At 41.5% G+C, this 22,019-nt stretch overlaps 1 protein-coding gene across 2 annotated transcripts in view; it reads right to left on the bottom strand.

Annotated features, from left to right (window-relative positions):
- Positions 1-22,019, bottom strand: part of ube4b (ubiquitination factor E4B, UFD2 homolog (S. cerevisiae)) — a 30,798-nt gene that overhangs the window by 4,392 nt on the left and 4,387 nt on the right. Inside the window, exons 7-27 of one of the 2 annotated variants that reach the window (XM_088331993.1) lie at positions 21,118-21,552; positions 19,420-19,521; positions 17,708-17,849; positions 17,457-17,557; positions 16,330-16,444; positions 16,123-16,206; positions 15,799-15,855; positions 14,595-14,711; positions 14,370-14,468; positions 14,179-14,292; positions 11,827-12,025; positions 9,788-9,926; positions 9,597-9,696; positions 8,863-8,990; positions 6,545-6,643; positions 6,213-6,448; positions 6,001-6,127; positions 5,771-5,915; positions 5,009-5,143; positions 4,305-4,496; positions 3,892-4,066 (exon numbers count right to left, since the gene is read on the bottom strand). In XM_088331993.1, the coding sequence (XP_088188119.1) occupies positions 3,892-4,066; positions 4,305-4,496; positions 5,009-5,143; positions 5,771-5,915; positions 6,001-6,127; positions 6,213-6,448; positions 6,545-6,643; positions 8,863-8,990; positions 9,597-9,696; positions 9,788-9,926; positions 11,827-12,025; positions 14,179-14,292; positions 14,370-14,468; positions 14,595-14,711; positions 15,799-15,855; positions 16,123-16,206; positions 16,330-16,444; positions 17,457-17,557; positions 17,708-17,849; positions 19,420-19,521; positions 21,118-21,552 (3,041 nt within the window). The remainder of the gene's footprint in view (positions 1-3,891; positions 4,067-4,304; positions 4,497-5,008; positions 5,144-5,770; positions 5,916-6,000; positions 6,128-6,212; positions 6,449-6,544; positions 6,644-8,862; positions 8,991-9,596; positions 9,697-9,787; positions 9,927-11,826; positions 12,026-14,178; positions 14,293-14,369; positions 14,469-14,594; positions 14,712-15,798; positions 15,856-16,122; positions 16,207-16,329; positions 16,445-17,456; positions 17,558-17,707; positions 17,850-19,419; positions 19,522-21,117; positions 21,553-22,019) is intronic. The other variant, XM_088331992.1, reaches the window with a different exon arrangement.

Below are 22,019 nucleotides of genomic sequence, written 5' to 3'. Positions count from 1 at the left end.
TCGCCCGGACGCGGGTTACCGGGGCCCCCTTCTGGAGCCAGGCCTGGAGGTGGGGTCCGCTGGTGAGCGCCTGGTGGCCGGACCCTTACCCACGGGGGCCGGCCGGGCACAGCCCGAAGGGACGACGTGGGACCCTCTTCCCATGGGCTCACCACCTGTAGGAGGGGCCAAAGGGGTCGGGTGCGCAGAGAGCTGGGTAGCAGCCAAGGGAGGGGTCCTTGGCGCGACGATCCCCGGCTACAGAAACTGGCTTTTGGGACATGGAACATTACCTCTCTGGCAGGGAAGGAGCCCGAGTTGGTGCGTGAGGTTGAGAAATTCCGACTAGATATAGTCGGACTCACCTCTACGCACGGCTTGGGCTCTGGTACCAGTCCTCTCGAGAGGGGTTGGACTCTCTTCCACTCTGGAGTTGCCCGTGGTGAGAGGCGCAGAGCCGGTGTGGGCATATTAATTGCTCCACGGCTCGGCGCCTGTACGTTGGGGTTCACCCCGGTAGACGAGAGGGTAGCCTCCCTCCGCCTTCGGGTGGGGGGACGGGTCCTGACTGTTGTTTGTGCTTATGCACCAAATAGCAGTTCGGAGTACCCACCCTTCTTGGGGTCCTTAGAGGGTGTGCTTGAGAGCGCGCCCCCTGGGGACTCCCTCGTACTGCTGGGAGACTTCAACGCTCACGTGGGCAATGACAGTGAGACCTGGAGGGGCGTGATTGGGAAGAACGGCCCCCCTGACCTGAACCCGAGTGGTGTTTCGTTATTGGACTTCTGTGCTCGTCACGGTCTGTCCATAATGAACACCATGTTCAGACATAAGGGTGTCCATATGTGCACTTGGCACCAGGACACCCTAGGCCGTAGTACGATGATCGACTTTGTCATCGTTTCGTCGGACCTGCGGCCGCATGTTCTGGACACTCGGGTAAAGAGAGGGGCGGAGCTGTCAACTGATCACCACCTGGTGGTGGGTTGGCTTCGATGGTGGGGGAAGATGCCGGCCCGACCCGGCAGACCCAAGCGTGTTGTGAGGGTCTGTTGGGAACGGCTGGCAGAATCTCCTGTCAGAAGAAGTTTCAATTCGCACCTCCGGCAGAACTTCGCCCATGTCCCGAGGGAGGCGGGGGACATTGAGTCCGAGTGGACCATGTTCCGCGCCTCCATTGTCAAGGCAGCTGATCGGAGCTGTGGCCGTAAGGTAGTCGGTGCCTGCCGCGGCAGCAACCCTCAGACCCGTTGGTGGTCACCGGCGGTGAGGGATGCCGTCAAGCTGAAGAAGGAGTCTTATCGGGCCTTCCTGGCCTGTGGGACTCTGGAAGCAGCTGGCAGGTATCGGCTGGCCAAGCGGAATGCGGCTTTGGCGGTTGCCGAGGCAAAAACTCGGGCATGGGAGGAGTTTGGCGAGGCCATGGAAGCCGACTTCCGAACGGCTTCGAGGAAATTCTGGTCCACCATCCGACGTCTTAGGGGGGGAAAGCGGTGTGCCATCGACACTGTGTATAGTGCCGATGGGGCGCTGCTGACCTCGACCCGGGACGTTGTGAATCGGTGGGCGGAGTACTTCGAAGACCTCCTCAATTCCACCGGCACGTCTTCCTCTGGGGAAGCAGAGCCTGAGGACTCTGGGTTGGGCTCTCGTATCACTGGGGTTGAAGTCACCGAGGTTGTCAAAAAACTCCTCGGTGGCAGGGCCCCGGGGGTCGATGAGATCCGCCCGGACTTCATTAAAGCTCTGGATGTTGTGGGCGTGTCATGGTTGACGCGCCTCTGCAACATCGCGTGGACATCGGGGACAGTGCCTCTGGACTGGCAGACTGGGGTGGTGGTTCACGTCTTTAAGAAGGGGGACCGGAGAGTGTGTTCCAACTACAGGGGAATCACACTTCTCAGCCTCCCTGGTAAGGTCTATTCAGGGGTACTGGAGAGGAGGGTCCGCCAGGAAGTCGAATCTCGGATTCAGGAGGAACAGTGTGGTTTTCGTCCTGGCCGTGGAACACTGGACCAGCTCTATACACTCTTCAGGGTCTTTGAGGGTGCATGGGAGTTTGCCTGCCCGGTCTACATGTGTTTTGTAGACTTGGAGAAGGCATTCGACCGTGTTCCTCGGGAGGCCCTGTGGGGGGTGCTTCGGGAGTATGGGGTACCGCACAGTCTTATCCGGGCTGTGCGGTCTCTGTATGCCCGGTGCCAGAGTCTGGTCCGCATTGCCGGCACTAAGTCGGATTCGTTCCCGGTGAGGGTTGGGCTCCGCCAGGGCTGCCCTTTGTCACCGATTATGTTCATAACTTTTATGGACAGAATTTCTAGGCGCAGCCTTGGCGGGGATGGAGTCTGGTTTGGGGGCCTCAGCATTGCGTCACTGCTTTTTGCAGATGACGTGGTGCTGTTGGCTTCCTCAGGCCGTGATCTTCAGCTCTCGCTGGAGCGATTCGCAGCCGAGTGTGAAGCGGCCGGGATGGGGATCAGCACCTCCAAGTCCGAGGCCATGGTTCTCAGTCGGAAAAGGGTGGTATGCTCCCTCCGGGTCGGGGAGGAGGTCTTGCCCCAAGTGGAGGAGTTCAAGTATCTTGGGGTCTTGTTCACGAGTGAGGGTAGGATGGAGCGGGAGATCGACAGACGGGTCGGTGCAGCGTCTGCCGTCATTCGGAGCCTGTACCGGTCCGTCGTGGTGAAGAGGGAGCTGAGCCGAAAGGCAAAGCTCTCGATCTACCGGTCGATTTTCGTTCCTACCCTCACCTATGGTCATGAACTTTGGGTCATGACCGAAAGAACTCGATCCCGGATACAAGTGGCTGAAATGAGTTTCCTCCGCAGGGTGGCTGGGTTCTCCCTTAGAGACAAGGTGAGAAGCTCAGTGATCCGGGAGGGACTCGGTGTAGAGCCACTGCTCCTCCGCGTTGAGAGGAGCCAGTTGAGGTGGCTCGGGCATCTAATAAGGATGCCTCCTGGACGCCTCCCTCGGGAGGTGTTCCGGGCATGTCCCACCGGCAAGAGGCCCCGGGGGCGGCCCAGGACACGTTGGAGAGACTATGTCTCTCGGCTGGCTTGGGAACGCCTCGGGTCCCGTCGGATGAGCTGGAGGAGGTGGCTGGGGATAGGGACGTCTGGGCTTCCCTTTTAACGCTGCTGCCCCCGCGACCCGACCTCGGATAAGCGGAAGACAATGGATGGATGGATGGAAGTAGGATTTTCAGTCTAATCTTATTGCTGATGTATTGCTAAAACTTTTGTTTTGCATTTCATTTTTGTTCAAATCAGTAATACGATTAAGGCAAAAAATATTAATATATTTTATAACTCCCACTTGAGTTTGTATAGTTGTATAGAGTTGGTTCTGGTGTAAAACTGCATCCACTCAATTATTAAAACAAACCAGTTAACACATTCAATGCCAAACATGAAAATATCTTAATCTCTCTGTGTTTTTTTTACCTTCTTTTGCTCTCTTCCTTTTTTCATTTTCTCTTTCTCTCTCTCTTGCTTTCCCCTTCTCTTCTTCTACCCGTATCTCTTTCTTTCTTTTTCTCTCTCCTTTTTCTATTTCTCTTTGGAATTCTTTCCTTCTCTCACCATTTCTCTTTTTGTCGCCTGTTTCTCATTCTCTCTCGCTCTTTTCTTCTCTCTCACTCTTTCTCCCTTTCCTTGTCCCACACTCTTTCTCTCCCTCTTTCTATTATTTCTTTCTCTTTTTTTTCTTTCTCCTCAATCTACTAGTCCGGCCCCCGAGAGAATGTTTGTTCTATCGTGTGCCCCCCCCCAAGTTAAAATGAGTTTGACACCCTTGGCCTAAATAATCGGCCAGGCGAATGATTAAAAATGCCGATACCGATATCCGTCAATTTCCAAAATATCAGTCGACTTTTCCTGAAAAGCGCAAATGAGCAGCTCACACACAAACCTTTAAACTCATCAGGAGCGTCACTGTAGTCCATTTCTGACTGGGAGTTCTGGGCAACTATTTCCTCCACTTTCTCGGAAAGCAGCTTGAATTTTTCAATGGCAATTGAGGACTTGATACCAGCCTTCCTCATCTTTGAGATGACCTCCTCAAAAAGCTCTCTGCTGTATGACCGCTATTCACACATAGAAAAGCACAAAAAAATGATCACTTGAACAATGTTTTGAAGAAAATAATGTCACTTTCCCAATAAGGTTTTTATGTTTTGAGAATTATACACAGGGCGTAAAGGAATTTGCAGGCATAACACATCACATCTTTCAGAAAGGAAGTGTAAACCATAAAAATAGTTATTTGGGACTCGTGTCATTTTGGATACAGAAACTAAATTGAACTGACACAGTGTCTCTAACCTGATCAGCAGCTATTGCTTTTGCAAAGCGGGCACAGTCGAGTTGCAGGTAAATGTCAGTTAGCTGGTCCAGGAGCTTCTTGGGTTCAAAGCCATACTTCTCTGGATTCTCCACCTTAAGATCGCGGCATTTGGGCCCACATAGTTGTTGGAGGTTATAGTTCAACATGGCAGCTAAACGCGGGCCCAGCTCCTGCAAGAAAAATGAACCTACTGTCAAAAAACATTTAGTCAAATTCAATATGCCCATTTAAAAGGTGGAGTGCGTCGTTTGAGGCGTCCTTAAAGAGTTAAATATTTTCTCGATTAAGTATGTGTTAATGACCAATGCTTTATTTTCCACTGTGCCTATCTGCTTTAAAAAATTAGGTTAGAGAAATGGGGGCTGGGGTGGGGGGTGCTGGAGAGGGACATCACCATCATTTATTTGTAAGTAGCATGAATATTATGAGAGTAATGAAAGGCCTTCTTCAAGTACGCCAACCCAAACCCCTAACATGATGCATGCCTTTGCACATGCATCATGAATGAGGTGACTACAGCTGCAATCATGAATTTTAACCAGGAGATGGCAACAGAGAGTAACAAGTTTCCTAATTCCGTAAAGCTTCTTAAATGGAGATATGACGTTGTTTTTATGAAGGTAAATACGGACAACACTTTTTTCTTCCCGACTAAACTAACTGTGTCGCCTTTGATACTTACAGGCCTTAGGAAAGGTTTCTGGACCTGCTTGGTAAGGATGTGAAACATTTCAACTGTTTCTGTGGCCAGAGCCAAATACGAGCGAGACACCCGCTCATCTTGAGTCAGCTGGGACTGGCGGCTCTGCTGCTGGTCCTGATAAGAGAATACCGTAATTAACACAAAAAAACAGGGAACTGATCATTAGATTAAATGTCAACATCAGGTTAAAGTAGACATCAAAACATCTGCATTTTTTGTTTAACTAACAAACATAACATCAAGCAACTGCACCGCACCTCATATAATTGTATTTTTTTAGTAGAGATATGATTTTTAAAAAAGAAGAAAAATCCTCTAAGGATTCTATCAGAACGGAGTACAAATAAAAGATATCTTAGATCAATGTTTTTAAAACACTGTGCCGTGGCACACTATTTTATGTGCCTGTGCGGTCTAGCAAAACCTTTGTTAGTGGTCCGCAGGATTTTTTTCAATGAAATGTGCCTTGGCGCAAAAAAGGTGAACTAACACCATCTTAAGATTAACAAAAAATCTTGGTTTGGATATTTGAAGAAATTATGCTTTGACAGTGTAACTGTCATTTATGAGAACGATTTTTACGTCTTTTGACTGGAAATATAAATCAGCACCATTATCAATGAGCGACTTCAACAGAAAAGAACAGAATCTCAAAACTGACAATGTATATTGTGCAAATTGCTGTTGTGAAATAAAGCCCACACTTGCTTGGAGAGGGCACTTATAAAGCCAAGTACAAACCCTAGGGAGCTGATCCCACTGTTCATTGTTCTTCATCTCCTCTTGAATCTCATGAATACGCTTCAGGGACTCAAGGCTCTCATCCAACAGGAAGGTAGTGTCGTTGATCAACATGTTTATGTAGCGGACAAACTGTTTGCCGCAACTAAACAGAAGTAGGAGTGAAAATAGAAAAAATAATTATTAGGCTAAATGATTTCATTATCAGAACTCAGGCCTCACAAACTCACTTGAACTCCTCCATGAATGTGCCGTGGTGGGCCATGTTTTGCCACAGACTCTTAAAAATGGTGCTGATATGATACCGTATTGTGAATTTATCATAGAATTCGCTGGTGGCACCAGTATGCTCAACATCTAGCACAAGAAAATAAATTGGAAATCAGAGGCAAAGATACCCAAAATATTTGAACTTTTTACAACCAGGACCATTAGTACTTACCAGTGTAGAACTTCATTAGGGCGGGCACCAACTGTTTAATAGACAAGGGATGGTTTTCCATCATTTCCGAAAAACGCTGAGTGCGAGGCTGCACGGCAGGGTTTGTGACAAACAGAACTTCTACCAACTTGGCAATAAGGTAGGGATTCCTGATATAATTCTGACTGCAGATGAACACCACCAAGAAGGTCACTATGTCTTGAACACTAGGCTCATATAAAACCTGGGGAGAATATCTGGGAAAAAATAAAGGGAAATGATTTTCGCATGTACTCAGGCATAAAATTGTATTTATTTTTCAGAAGCGAGAAAAGATCAAACATTAAACTTACTGCACAACAAAAAGCAAAAACTCAGCTACATCTTCAATATAGAACTCAGGAAGCGCAGCAAAGGTTTTGGGAATTTCAAGGTCCAATGGGAGGGTGATGCTGCGAAAAAACAACAATAACCAACTTATGAAGTGAACTGATTACTGTATTTTCCCGACTATAAGGCACACCCAAAAACCTCAAATTGGACAGAAATTTGCCTTACATGCATTACCTGCCTTGTGTAATCATTGATCAGTTGATAAAATTTATCGGCGACCCCCCCCATTCCATTTTAATTGTAGCAAAGGTGCACAAACCGATTGGTAATTAGGAATCGATGATCTTAACATTGCTAAAGCGCTAGGGATATGGATGGTTGTTCGTAATTGCATAACACTCAATGCAATGGGAATCAAACATGAATCACGGAGCGGGGCAATAAAATAGGAAAAGCATTTTAATGTGTGTGGCCATGCGTTTATTTAAACATTTCAAGACAAACGAATTACTTCTGACAATGCAGTTCTCATCATTCATTTCAGACGACCTAAGTACTTCCCACGATGCCCTCATCATCATTCAGTACAAAATCTCGTGCGCTAGTAACGAATGTGCCAGTCGGCTGTACAACTGACCATTTTATTGTCTGACCATATTCTCTCAACGCGGCCCAATAAAAACATAAAAGATTTATTACCGTGACAAAAATAGTATGATGGCCATTTTTCACATAAAAGACCTAATGCCTCTTCATGAGTTATTTAGATCCCTACTGATCTAACAGATGGGATCTGGCACACTTCATGCCACGATATTGGATGCATTCCCGTTGCATCCAATGTTATGCAATTGTATGCCATTGTGATAAGTTATATATTTCGGATGATCAGTAAATGCGGCACTTTTTTCATTCTTGTGCAACCCTTGCAGTAGTTTTGATTCCAAACCCTTTATAACTCAATGCGCGTTATATATGAAAAAAAAATCCACAAACGTCTGTTTGTGGTGTGCCTTATAATCCGGTATGCTTTACAGTGCGTGAAATACGTTAACATCAATCTCAGGTTTTTACAACAGTGTAACACTACATTATTTACAATCATGTGTGTGATGTCACCATGGCTGTTAAATGTGTACATGGATGGCGTGGTGAGAGAGGTGAATGCAAGAGTATTTGGCAGAGGTGTAGAGATGATGGACAACAGTAGAACAGTGTGGCAGGTAAGTCAGTTGTTGTTTGCAGATGACACAGAGGAAACATTGAGAAGGTTAGTAACGGAGTTTGGAAGAGTATGTGATAGGCCTAAGTTAAGTGTGAATGTTGGGAAGAGTAAGGTGATGAAGTGTTCACGTGATGGAGTGGGCATGACGTTAGAAATCAGGTTGCATGGACAGGTGCTGGAAGAAGTTGAAAGCTTTAGGTACTTGGGTTGTGATGTGGCTACAGATGGTGGAATGGAGTGCGAGGTATTGCACAGAGTGAATCAAGGAAGCAAGGTTTTGGGTGCTCTGAGGAGAGTGATGAACAACAAGAGTATGAGCATGGATGTTAAGAGGGGACTGTTTGAGAGTGCGATTGTGCCGACTGTGTTGTATGGTGCAGAGACTTGGAGCCTGAATGCAGATTTAAGAAGGATATTGAATGTTTTTGAGATGAAGTGTTTGATGAGTATGTTAGGAGTGACAAGATTGGATAGATTGAGAAATGAAATTGTGAGAGACAGAACTGGAGTAGTCGTGGAACTGAGCAAGAGTGTTGATAAGAGAGTACTCGGTTGGTTTGGACACATGTAGAGGATGGATGAGGAGCGAATGTTGAAGAGGATCTACAGAGTAGAAGTCAATGGAAGGAGACCAAGAGAAAGGCCGCGATTAACGTGGATGGATGGTGTTATGAGTACACTGCAGGAAAGAGGTCTAAATATAATGGAAGCTAGAGCTCTTGTTGGTGATAGTAAAGAGTGGAGAGGTGTTGTGAAAGGATAGCGGGATTGTGGACGCATTCTTAAGGATGGGCTGGGCACCCGTATGATGCGGCAGGGGTAAACCAGTGAAAGCTGTTGGGCCCTGCTGTTGAACAAAAAAGTGTGTTCTGTCACCCTGGCCGCTTTCTGGTGTCCCATTTCATCTGGAGGGACGAAAGCATAACCAACTTAGGTGCCGAGGTGCCTAACTTGTTTAGGTGTTTGGGCAATTGGGTTGGCCATGGTCCAAATTTTTGTGTGTGTGTTTTTTCTTTTTTTTTTTTGCTTTGTTATTGTATGTGTTTGTCTTGCCGTCGGTCACCTCTCTTGAGGGATATGACCAAAGTAGATAGATAGATAGATGAAACTTACTTTGGGTAAGCAGGGTCCACCATACGGAGAATTAGCTGAATTACAGTGCTGTAGAACTGCAGACATCTGCGGAGCAGGTTCTCATCTAGAAGACCAACGTCAGCGCAGGCTTTGGCTCGAACCAGTTTCTAAAAGAGAAAAAATGTCAAATTTGATACAGCAGGGGTCGGAAACCTGTGGCTCATGAGCCAGAGCTAAAATATAACGTTTGAATTCTGATGAGCACAGAGTAGAGTCCATTGGGCACAAATTATGCAGCCCTAGCCTCAACGATCTTTAATAATTACGGGAGGAGGACAAGTTTAAAGTGGTGTACTTGTTGATATGAGACACAGGCTCTGGCATTATTTTTATTTGGTCACAGGCTCTGGTATCATTCTTATTTCATTAATTTGATCAAATCATCTAACGTCACACAGCGAAATAAAATGCGCTGAAAAATGTTTATTTTGTCTGAAGAGCAAGTTTGGCAGCTTTGCTAAAATTTGTCTTAAAATGTATGGTCTGGCTCTCTCTCCCCCAAAAATTTCCATATAATGAAATTCCAAAAATTTTGCTTTACTAGCTTTTGGGCCAAAAAGGTTCCTGCCCCTTGCTATAGTGATCACTTGTGAGTGGTGTTTGCAGTAGCATTTCAAAATTTGAGAAAAAATATTTAAAAGTGCAGATCTGAGAACTTAAAAGTCAGTGTGTCACCAGGTGGCGGGAGAGATTGTGCAAGTGAAAATAAAAACCTTGAGTTGAGTTTTGCAACGCTTCAGCATTTCTCTGTGGCGACTAGCCAAGGGAGAGTCCTTCCATTGGGGTTCACCGTTTTTCAGTTCCTCAATTGTCCTAATAAAGCACAATGAAGAAAAATATTATAATAATAACCTCAAGAACACCACAAAAACGTGTTATATGGCATGCATTATCATTAATGTACCTATTGAGTTCACGAATTGCCCGCAACCTGCGAATGTAGCGCCTGCAGCACGGCAAGATAGATAAATGGTGGGTGTGTAAGGTCAAGAAGAAACACTCTGTAGGGAACTTTGGATCAGAGAATTTGGTTGGATCTTCATCTGTACACATAGAAATCATAACATGGATGTTAAAAAGGTTAAAGTCATCTAACATTGTGGTCTAGACCAAAGGTTCAACTTGCAGGTCAGGACCCAGAAGTGGGTCGAGAACCTGCTTTCCGTTGCAAGCCTTTTCAAAATAATGCAAATAAAAAAAATAACAGAGTCCATAAACAAGACTTAACAGTAGACGACAATGATATCCTGCAAATGCTGATTGCGACCCGTTATCTTACACATCACATAAATTGTTGTAAAATTTGTTTGCACAAATGGAGCATGTCCAAACACAGAAACAGCAGAGCATATATGGATTTTATTATATTGTTTCGAATCTCATTAAACATGTGTGTAGTATATGACCACTAGATGTATTGCACAGTGCAACAGACAATGTGTTAAAACGCCTATGGAAGAACACAAACTACGAAGACACAAATGTGACCAAAAAAACATCATTTTTCTTCTCTCTTTTTGAAAAGAACATAAAACAAATCAATAAAATAAAAAAGGAAAAGTGAAAGAAAATTAAAAAAAAACTGAAAAATTAAAAACAAGGGAAGAAAACAGGAAAAAAATACAAGAAAAAAAAAGAAAAATTGACAAAAACAAAAAGAGGAAATGGGGGAGAAAAAAGAAAGAAATGGGAAAAATAGAACAAAAAGGGAAGAAAAAAGGGAGAAAGGACAGGTTTTTTTGTACCCGCGGTAGCAAATTATGTCAGCTTTTCAATCAATACATTTGAAAAGTGGAACCCAGTTTTTTCATTTGGGTATAGGCTTGTAATTAGGGTAGGATGCTGGGTCCGAAAGTCAGACCACTTCTTGCGCCTTAACTCTGAAAAGACCGAAATGTTAGTTATTGGTCCATCTAAATGCCGTGACTTGTTCTCAAAAACTGCTCTGAACATTGACAAATGTAAGATCACCTAGAGGGACTCAGTCAAAAATTTAGGTGTCATATCTGACCCCGAACGGTCCCTTCAAACACACTTGAAGCATATTACTAGAACAGCTTTCTTCCATCTTCGCAACATTGCTAAAATTCGCCCTAAAAGGAGATTATAATTCACGCGTTTGTTACCTCCAGTCTCAATTACTGTTATGCACTACTCTCCGGTCTCCGGAAGTCCAGAATCAAGAGCCTTCGGCTGGTACAGAATGCTGTAGCGAGGCTTTTAACTAAGACAAGAAAGTTTGATCACATTACCCCAATTTTAGCTAACCTGCATTGGCTCCCTATTAGCTTAAGATGTGATTTTAAGGTTCTGTTGGTAGTTTACAAAATCATGCATGGACTTGCTCCTTCATATCTTTCAGATTTAATTCCCCCCTATGTTCCGGACCAGAGCCTTCGCTCTTAAAACGCTGGTCTACTAGTGATCCCAAGAGCCAAGAAGAGATCCGCAGGTTCGAGAGCGTTCTCTCTCTCTCTCATATATATATATATATATATATATATATATATATATATATATATATATATATTCGGGCCCCGGTGATGTGAAATGCTCTTCCCTCTGAGATTCGATCTGCAACCTCAGTGGAAATGTTTAAATCTAAGCTTAAAACACACTTCTACTCTATAGCATATGAATGAACTATATTTTATGTTGACAATATCTGTGTATTATTTGCCTTCATGTAGGTTTTAGATGGGGGGGATGGTGTCATAATAGTCTGTGGTTTGCAATAATCTATGGTCTGTGCAGACCTTTGAGACTCTTTGTGATTAAGGGCTATACAAATAAACATGACTTGACTTGACTAGGTCTGGATCGGGGTATGACATAGAAGAATGCATAGACTACAAACAAATACAATGTATGTGTCATGCACGGTGTATAGATTCTTCTCAAAATGTTCTTTTGAATAACTATTTTAAAGGTATGCCAACTCACGGAGCTCAGACAACCAGCTCTTAAGCTCCTCCATAGTAGCCTTCAGGCGCGTTTCCTCTGGGCTGACGACAAGGCGACAACGAGGGTGGAAAATATAGAACGGATCCACCGTCTCCAGCTTGATTTTCATGCTCAGTTGCTGGAGCACCGACAGGAAGTTGAGCATAAAGCCGTCTGTTGACACCAGCTTGTCATCGGTCTGGGAGAGGAGGGGTAACAAAATTAATACATTTGGGGGCGCTAGGTATACAATGGGGAGCCAAGGAGGCACAGGCCTGCTAAAGTTTGGGAACCATTGTCCCTTGTCTTCTACTATAAGACAAGAATATATATATATATATATATATATATATATATATATTATTTACCACTGTTTTGTGCACACGCCAGTGACGAAAATATTTTTTGGGGTCCTAGGTTAATTTTTAAGGGTCTATTCCATTTTTGTGGCAGAAACACAGTTCAATTTGCATACATTTTGAAATCGTTTAATCAAAAAAATATCAAATGCACTGATTAATTTGTTCTTTAAAAGTAACGTGGTTCAAAAGACCTTAAAGTCCAACCCAAAAAAGGACATTCTAGTTAAAAAATGCTTTTTCACTGGAGATGAATGTTTTCAGAATTTGCTTCGTAATCAAATGAGAATTTTGATACAAAGTAATATAGTATAATATAGTTTCTAACGATGAGCTTTATTTCCCTACGTCATTTGACAAAAAGAGAAAAATTATAAATCAGAGATGCCGAAGCTTTTCACATAATGGCAAACACAATACACAGTACAATTATGTTAATTGTTGAACCAGACATTGCTAGTAGCAAAAAAAAAAAAGTCAAATCATTTCAACTCTGTTTGATAAGAGAAATTTCAACTTGGCAATTACATTTTTGAACTATGTGCGGTCCCTTCTCAAGGTTTCTTCATTTTCCACACGTTGAGGTTTTTGAATTTTTCCCTTTCCTCATGTAGGTATTAGATCAGGAGCTGGTGTAATAATAGTCAGCAGTTAATCTGTGGTCTGTGTAGCCCTTTGAGGCTCCTTGTGATTAAGGGCTATACAAATAAACAATATTTTACTTGACTTATGCAGAACCACAAAAAGATCTGTAATCTATATCTATTATTTTAATCTTGCAAGTCCATTTGTCAAGTCATAAGATTTTTAGATCTTTAATAAAACATGAATGTATTTATTTTTGGAGACAAATCTCTCCCCATGTTGGTAAAAAATGGTTAAAAAAACATTTTCAGTTGCAGGAAGTTCTTCTCATTCAAATTTGACACTGGGAAACACTACCTTAATTTTTTTCCATGGCACACAATAAATGTCGATAATCAATACATAATCCTTGAACTAATACACATTTTATAGTGTCTTCTACTATAAGACAAGGGACAATCTTCGAAAAGACAGACTTCCTCCATATCATGCTGAAAAAAGCTCCACAGCTTTGTTTTTAATTATTCTGGCATCCACTAAACAGTTAAACCAGAATACGAGTTTCCTGGTTCTTATTCCAAGTATTACGAGCATTTGATATAAAAGAACCAGGCTGATGTTCAGGATAAACCTTACAAGTAATTTAAGAATGCGCATTTTGCTCATGGATCTTAAATATTAAAATGTGAGCACCAAACTCTGTTTTGCACCAGCTATATTTTAAAATTTAGCTTTATCTGTGCGTTTTATTGTGTAAACAATACCTAAATGAACCACAACCAAACTCAGTTTTGCTTTAGTTGTATTTTCAAATACATACACTTGTATGCTTGTCTGCGTTGTTTTACCGCGGCCGCAGCAGAGGGCACCCATACCCTATTAGGCGGTGCGCCCTGTGTAGAGTTAAATACAGAATTAAATCCAGCTATGGAGATTATACCTCTTAACTCGGTGCACCATGTGGTCGTGAAAATGTGGTAATATATTCCTTTTCTTTTATTCTGGATGTTTTAAAACCAATTTTATAAAAATAATAACATTTACAGACAAATAAAAAACGAAAATAAAGTAGATGTCTGCATGTACATTTATTCATAAATGCATATGAGAAAAATTGGATGGTTCCACATTATCTTTAAGGAAACACTGGGAGTATTGGATTTGAGACTCGTTATTGGTGGATAAAAAAAATTCAATCACTAGTTTTTTTCCCTTGAGGTTGGCCTCTCTGCCAAAATTTTTTTAACCCAATGTGCCTGCAACTCAAAACGTTTGCCCAACCCTTCACTAGGGTCTGAGTATCTTGATAAATCTTAGTGCCAGGTGTCACATATTGTTCGTTGTTCCACAGATGAGCGACCAATTACAATGTTTTTGTACAATACAAAACCAATACACGGCAACCTACCTGCATCTGAGCTTTCTTCACATTGTAGTTGACTAAAGCTGCCATATAATTTAGGGCTAAGTCTCGCGTTTCTCCGTTTAAAAGGATGTTGTGAAGAATTTTAAACAGGTCACCCTGGAAAAAAATTATTAAACAGGGCTAATTAAACAAAAGATTGAGGAAAATGGCAACTGTTTGAGGCAGACACTCACCCTTGCAGACTCCATATAATGCTGCAAGGATTGGCTGACAACTCTCGTGTTCTCGCTGGTAATAGCTGGACCAGAAAAATACCTGTCTCCTACTTTGATCTGAAATAAATGCAGGGCATTGAGGGATGATTAATATCCATAAATCGGATTTGCATTGTGCGTTTTTTAAATGCTAGTCATCTACATGAGTGGCAAGCACTAGTCAGGATTGGAAACAAAACTTACGTCATCTTCAGAAAACACAGAGAGGCTAAAGAAAGGACCAAGGAAGGAGAGCCTCTGAATCTCTCTGCCACATCCTGGGCTTAAAGGTTTGGGACACCACAGAGGAAGTGACGTTACCTAGAAAAAAAAAAGTCTATTTTAACTCATTTATTGCCATAACGTAAAACTAAATTTTCAGAAGCATTGTTCCTGAGTGCTTAAACATAAAAATACAGTTTTTTTGTCTGTGATAGAACTGATTTTATTTATCGGCCAGTATCGAGCCTCGGGGGAAGGAGTTCAGTATAATAAATCACCACTAGATAGCATTAATGACTTTGATCCGATCTTTGTCCACACAGGTTTTTATCTCAAATGCCCCGTTATTCTGCCTATGAGGCGGCCCATATGGCGAGTACATGCAGCAAAGCAGTGTAGTGAGAAAAGTGAAGCAATAAGTACAGCAAGTTAAGGGTTCAATGCTTTATTTTTTTCTAAAAAAAGTTGACTAAGCCTCATCAGGGCAGAGCGGGATGACGTTTTCTGCACGTGTGACCACTTGATCAAAAACATCCGGTGCTGAAAAGTTCTTGCCAAGTTCATGCATTGTTCATAGAAAAAGTGCTATTTTGCAAGCAAACCACCCCTTGTGTTTATGGAAAGAATCATTTAGATATTAAAGATATCACAAATGAAAAAAAAGAGCAAAGTGAAAGATCTGCTTAAATTGCATCCTTTCACAAAAGCTGCTCTTCTCAGTAGTTTTCTTGGAAATGAGTATTTAAGAAACTTAACAATGTTTAACTGTTGTCAACTAAAATGGTAAAAGGTAAAAACGTTTTTATTCTAATAAAAGATGAAGATTCAAGCTTTCTTTTGATACGTCCTACACCTATATAGATACGGAACTACATTTTCTGTAGGCCTTCAAAAATGAGTCAAAATGGCAAAAATATGCTGGCACTGGCACTTCCCATTTGAGAGAAACAACTGACACTGAATGAGTTAAGCATATTTTTGAAAATTATCAATTAAAGAAGGAACGAATATATATTGCAAAGGGGGAGTATTTTGTTAGAAGTGAACAGTTCTGTTTTATGAGCTTACTCAGCTTTGCAGCTCATATCTCAATGAAAAATTTAATGGAAACCCATTGACATACCAGTACATTTACAGAACAACCTGAGCCACATGGACATGATTGCTCAATGAGCTGTGTACTCACCAAACTGCATACAGGGTGAGTCTTTCCAAACTTGATTTCACAAAGCTCAGCTAATGCCTGGAATAAACAGAAGTATATATAATATATGACAACTTTTTTATTGACATGCATTAGTAGAAAGCAATTCAAGTGAAGGTAAAAAAAAAAAGGCAGCGCCGATGTAATGTTTAATTTATTTATAAATCTTAAAAAGTAAATGTCTATTAAGCAGGTTGTCTGTACAACTAGCAACCAATGGCATAAAGCTCACAATCTAGTCTCCTTGACGATGGCAATCATGAAAAATTCCACTTTTAACCAATGCAAAAGGAACCCACATCTTACCATAAGGGGAAATTTAAAGTTGTCACTGTCAAAAGAACATTCATTGACAGCAAGTGTCAGCCCACGGAGGATAGGAACAAAGATCTGTGAATAAATTAAGAGTCATTTAATTCAAAATATGAGCCAAAGAATGAGGTGCAAGTCTAATGAGCGCTTATTTGGTGCCACATACAAGAAAATACATTTTCAGATAGCTGTGTGTTATACCTGTCTAAATACTTCTTCTTCCTGGTGGGTAATCCGCACCAATTCTTGGATAAAGCCAAACGGGAGGTTCCGGCACAGCATATAAGGAACGAGCAGAGAATGCTGGAGTGGGCTCCTGGATGCAGCAAATACACAGACAGAGGAAGCATTGTTTGACAAATATAGTATCTTTCAATTACTCCAGTACCATTAAAAAGAACAAGTCCAGTAAGAATCGTGTATTATCTAACATACTCATTCCTCTCTAGTTTTTTGGGCAGTTTTTGCAAGGAAAAAGGACTTATTTCAGATTTGTCAGTAATATCTTTTACGGACTATCTACACCCCCAAAAATCAATAAGGGAGCTAATATATTTAATTTCAAATTGTGAAAAGTTTGGAGGTGCTAGTTCCCAAAACTTGTTGCAATGGTAATTATTTTTGCATTAGTCAACAAAATATGCACAAAGACAAGCTAGTTGTTTATTGGTCCTAGCAAGAAATTCAAATTGTTTTATGCAAATTCAAGAGTCACTTTACCTTTTTTGTAGGGTAAATAAATCTAGTTCCCTGACTTATGCTGAATGTTTACTGGTCCCAGAAACATTTTTTGAGAGAAAACTAAATCAATGGAATTTTGGGCAACATTTTAGACTTGCAAGGTTTCTGATAAAATGCATTCGGTCAAATGACTTGTCACGCAAAAATAAAATAAATAAATAAGTAAAATAAAAAAATTCATTTTTAGGTGTAGCATGCACCTGTCCTCTTGGGAATGTCCCACAGGAGATGACATTTCGTAGGACAATGCCGTAAAAACCAATGCCAGCTGCAGTTAATCACGAAGGAAGAAGAAGTGCATTGGCAAAGCGAAGCCACCAGAGAGTGTTCTTTGCATCATTTTTAAGCAGACTAATTGAGAAACACTACAACAATTTCAAACATTTATAGGAATCAGAAATTCAGGCACTTTTTAATCCTTAAAAACAGAACATTAAAATTCAAGCAGTATCAAGGATTTCAAGCACCCGTAGGAACCGTGGTAATATGACTGAACATATGAAGAGTAGATCAATGATTAAGTATGAATCGATACCTTCTAATGAGGATAAATACTGCACAGAAAAAAACTATCCATTAAATCTTACCTCGGCTGGGTTAGACAGCCTTGCAGGACAAGGGCAATGTGAGAGATACACTGAGAGCGAATGTTGCTCAGAAGTTGGCTGATATTTGGTTGGTTACACATCTGAGGAAAAATAATGATTAAATAACATCAAAGCTGCACATTTAGAAATGGAGGGTTTGATGTTCTTTAACACTCTAGTGAAAAGAGGAAAGAATGAGTGCATTTTGTTAAAGTCTATGTATGTATGTCTAATTTGTGGTCCCCAAATACCTTGGGAGCTTTCCTCTCTTCCATGCCAACACTGTCAAAGCGCTCAATGAGGTAGTTGAGCATCTCCGTCTCCTTGCAGGTTTCAATCGTGAAGCGATCGCTGGTCAAATCACCAGACACAGATCCTCCACTTGCGCCATGACTAAGCAATCACATACAAAAAAAAAAGAAAATGTATGAAAAAAAGATTGAAAGAAATGCCATACTATTTCAGACGTATCATTAGCTTCAAATAAGCATCAGCTCTCAATCACAGTTCCTGGAAAAAACAACATACCTGGCTCTTGAAAAAAAAAAGCATTGCAGATTTTAAAATATTATAAATCTGGTTTGAGAATTGTCATTGCTAATGCATAGGCCATTAGTGTTGAGCTGCAACGGCACAACCTGTATCCATGTATATTTTTACGCTTTTTCTAAGGAGGGAATAAACCATTACATAAGCTTAAGTTATAAAAAGAACAAAGGCAATGCAGTGTGATAAAACTGATTCAAAGATGGCGTAACACGTAAGCCGTTAAATGATGTAATTAGACCATTTGGTTTAGTTGTCCGGCATAATTAATTTCTGGCTTGCCTTAACACCATGGGCAGATTTTAACATCCACTTAAAAATATCTACCACATTTGCTTCATGTATTCATGTGTGTGTGTGTATATATATTATATATTACTGCAGTTACAAACCAATTCACTAAGATGTAAAACTAAAACGCTTCGATGTGCTTACCACCTTTACACCATATCTTAATCAGTAGATTTAACCCAAATATCTTATGTCAGACAACATTAACAAGATCATTGGCTGCTCTCCGCCCAGTCTAGAGGGCATTGCAATACGACAGAAGAACCATTAACATTATAGAGGACTCTTCCGACCCCGGCCTCCACCTGTTTGACCTGTTGCCCTCCGCTAGTCGCTACAGTCCCTTGAAACAATGATATACTCAAAGAGCGCTTCTTCCCCAAGGCCAATAACTAGGGCGGACCCATTAACCGAAATGGAATAAATATTGCGATGATATGTGTAATCGCAAGACATGCAGTTTGAGCCTTGTGTGAGCAGACAGCAACAATAGCAAAGCTCCCAAAAAGAGGGCGCTCTTTTCTTAAGTGGAAAATATTTTACTTGCTGACGCCATCTTTTTGCTGAAATCATTATTGCAGCTCTTTTTGTTGAACATGCAAATGTGTTAAATTCTTAGATGCGGTTGGACAAACCTTTTCATCTTTTTGCTGGTTTGGGTTGGCATTTGGAATGTATTTGAAACAGTCTCTCTCTTACTTTCACCATTTTTATAGTAAATTTAAAGAAAACCACAATCTTGTGCATGATATCACTCTGCCTGTAAATATTTTTGCCTATTTATCCTAAGAGTCTTTTTATCTTCAAGTCTTTATTACATGTTTACCGTAAAGATCCATGTCTAATCTCATTGAATACAATGACTTCACAATGTTGATATCAAGGACAATAAAGACAATTCAATTAAATTCAACTTGACAATAAAAGAAATACTACAACCTAAAAGATCAACCTTCACAAGCATAGAAAGCACTCATAAATCAAGCCAAGCCTGCCTGTTAATCATCCACCTATCTGCAACAGTGTGTTTGTGTTGAGTTAGTGGCAAGGCCCACTGGTGCATGCAACAGGGCTTTGCAGAGCAAGCCAGCGCCCGCAGACAAACACACACCGTGCAGTGGTGTACCTGGACCCAAACTGAACCAAGGCAAAATCCTCCTCCTCATCATCATCATCATCGCTGCTGTCCTGAGACATGTCAGAGAGGGGAAACAGGAGGGACAAGGGGCTAACATGGCATAGACAAAAACAAGAGGTCAAAGTACGAAGGATGGAAGAGTATGGCGAGAATAAGGCAATGATGAAGATAATGACCAAAACTGAGCAACAGGTTGGAAATGGTAAAAGAAAGTGGGAAGGGGTGGGGAGCAGTGCAGTATTACTTTGAAAATCTGAGGACAAATTAGTTCTCAAGCAGCTAGTTCAGGACAGAAAAAACAAGCTCTTCACATGCTAGGTAATGGAACTAATGTTGAAAGAGACATATTGGAATAAAAAAAAAAAGAGAGATATAAGCCTCATAATGAAGAAAAAACAATTGGGTATACTATATTGACCAATATTTATAGGGAAAATATTAGGAATATTTGTGGCTAGTATTTCCTCCTACAGAATCATTTTCCATTATCAAATATTTTTGAAAACGTGCAAGGCAGCCACTAGGAAGCGCTAAAGAGCCACTCGATGTTAACCCCCACCCTAGGGGATTTAGCAAATTTAGTTATTTGCAATTAGTTGACGAAGAAGTTATTTTTCTTAAAAGGTAAAGATTGTGCCAAAGCACTTTGAACATGAACCTCTGCACTGTGGGGCTAACCAACCACCCGCCGTACCACCCTTATGGTCTCTAAATAAAACAAATTGAATAGCAACAGAAGATTAAGGATGGAAATGTAGCTCCAGTGATACCTGCAATTATGTTTTCTTCTGTATTAGAACGAAAAATCTGAAGTCAAACAAACCTGATGATAACCGAACAGGTGGCAGAGTGAGATGAGCAGCATGTTGGTTACGCTTTCCCTGATTGTTTACATCATTAAGAGATTGTCAGCCCGAGACACATGCTGAGAATTTATTGGGATTTAGAGTGTTTATTGCCTTTTTGGGAGATAATAGGTCCTAAGAAAGTTTGTGACAAGAGGAAGGAAAAGAGGAAAACGGTAAGAATAATAAACATAATATATAATATATATTTCTCCTTGAAATAAAATGGTTGTTTAAGGCAGTGTTTTTAAACCACAAATTAATTGACATACCATGCCATGGAAATGATATAGTTTGCATGCCTGTGTGGTCTAATAAACGCCATCTTTCATTTTGATATACTTTTACTGGAGAACCAACGGCACACACTGGTGGTGTTTAGCAGGATTTTTTTTTAATAAATGGTTAAAATCACTGGTTTATGTACACGTTATATTATTTTGGAATGCAAAGGAATGAATAAAAAAAAAATCCATTACTCCGTATGGGGGATTGTGGTCGAGTACAGAGGTACCAAAGTATTTCCTCTTCATCAGCTCATTACAAACAATCTTTATTCAAATGCCCTGAGCATAAAATTAATGCATGTGAAGAGTTTTAACACAATGTAACCAAATTTTATTGGTTGCATTCAAAGGGTTTGCCTCCCTTGCTCTGAAACACGAGTAAATAGGCAATTCAACCAAACAAACATCCATGGTTTGTCTAATTAGGATGAGTTCAGCCGTGAGGACTAGTTCATCTGCATTTATCTATTTCCAGAGGTTTTTTTTTCAGAATGGGTTAATACGTTAGATAGCTGGCTTGCGTCTGCAACACACACAAACATGCAAAGGAATACCTAGATGGTGGAATCCTTGATGCAAAGGCAGCTTGTCGAGCATTTGTTCTGGGAGAAGGTGGAACCAAAGGTAGAGAGCTAAAAAGTAGGGATGTATTGCCAGTTGTTGGCAGAGGAATCGGGGTATTGGGAGGCACCGAGGGGCCGGCTGGGCTTGGAGAAGGTGCAAAAATGCTAAATACTCTTTGTCCTGGGCTGGTTGGGGATGGCCCTCCCCAGGAAGATGAAACAGAATAAGGGCGATAACGTTGGGAAATGGGCATAGGGGCAGATGGAGGGTTGAGTGGGGACTGTCTGAGAGGAGGAGCTGAAGGAGGCGTGCTGGGTGGAACAAACTCTGGCAAAGATTGTGTAGAAGGTACAGTGGTGGAAGTAACATTTGGTGTCCTCTTGGCAGGATCCAGAGACATGAGGTAAGGGCTACACCCATAAAGGCTGTTGGCAATATCGATGACATGATTTTCATGACAATGTTAAAATAGTGATGATAAATAAAGCAATTGAAGAATTCTAAGTCGTAGCCTGAAATTTGAGAAATAAACTCTGTAAAGTACAGCTGCAATGATTAGTCAACGTGGTCAGTAAAACAAAAAATAGTCTACAATGGAAGTCATTGAAGACTACCGTCGCCCGACACGTTTTCCAACAGACTAAGACACGTCTACATGTATAAAATCCCTGCTGAGAGTCGCACAGTGGTTGAGATAGAATCGCTATCGCGCATAATAGAAAATGCAGCATCAACATCAACTACATGTACTGAAACTTCAAAAGGATATGGCAAAAAAAAACTACTTGCAAATACTGCAAAGCAAATCCAGTGTATGATAGCAGTAGCTATCAATGACGCGCTAACATTTAAAAAGCAAGTTGGACAATTTAACGAAAGAGGGTCTTGGCCT

The sequence above is a fragment of the Urocampus carinirostris genome, chromosome 3, assembly GCF_059441175.1.
Source record: "Urocampus carinirostris isolate Australia breed hairy pipefish chromosome 3, RoL_Ucar_1.0, whole genome shotgun sequence".
Lineage (NCBI taxonomy): Eukaryota > Metazoa > Chordata > Actinopteri > Syngnathiformes > Syngnathidae > Urocampus > Urocampus carinirostris.
Note: the sequence above shows the minus strand (reverse complement) of the source record. Positions and strands in the feature narration are given on the sequence as shown.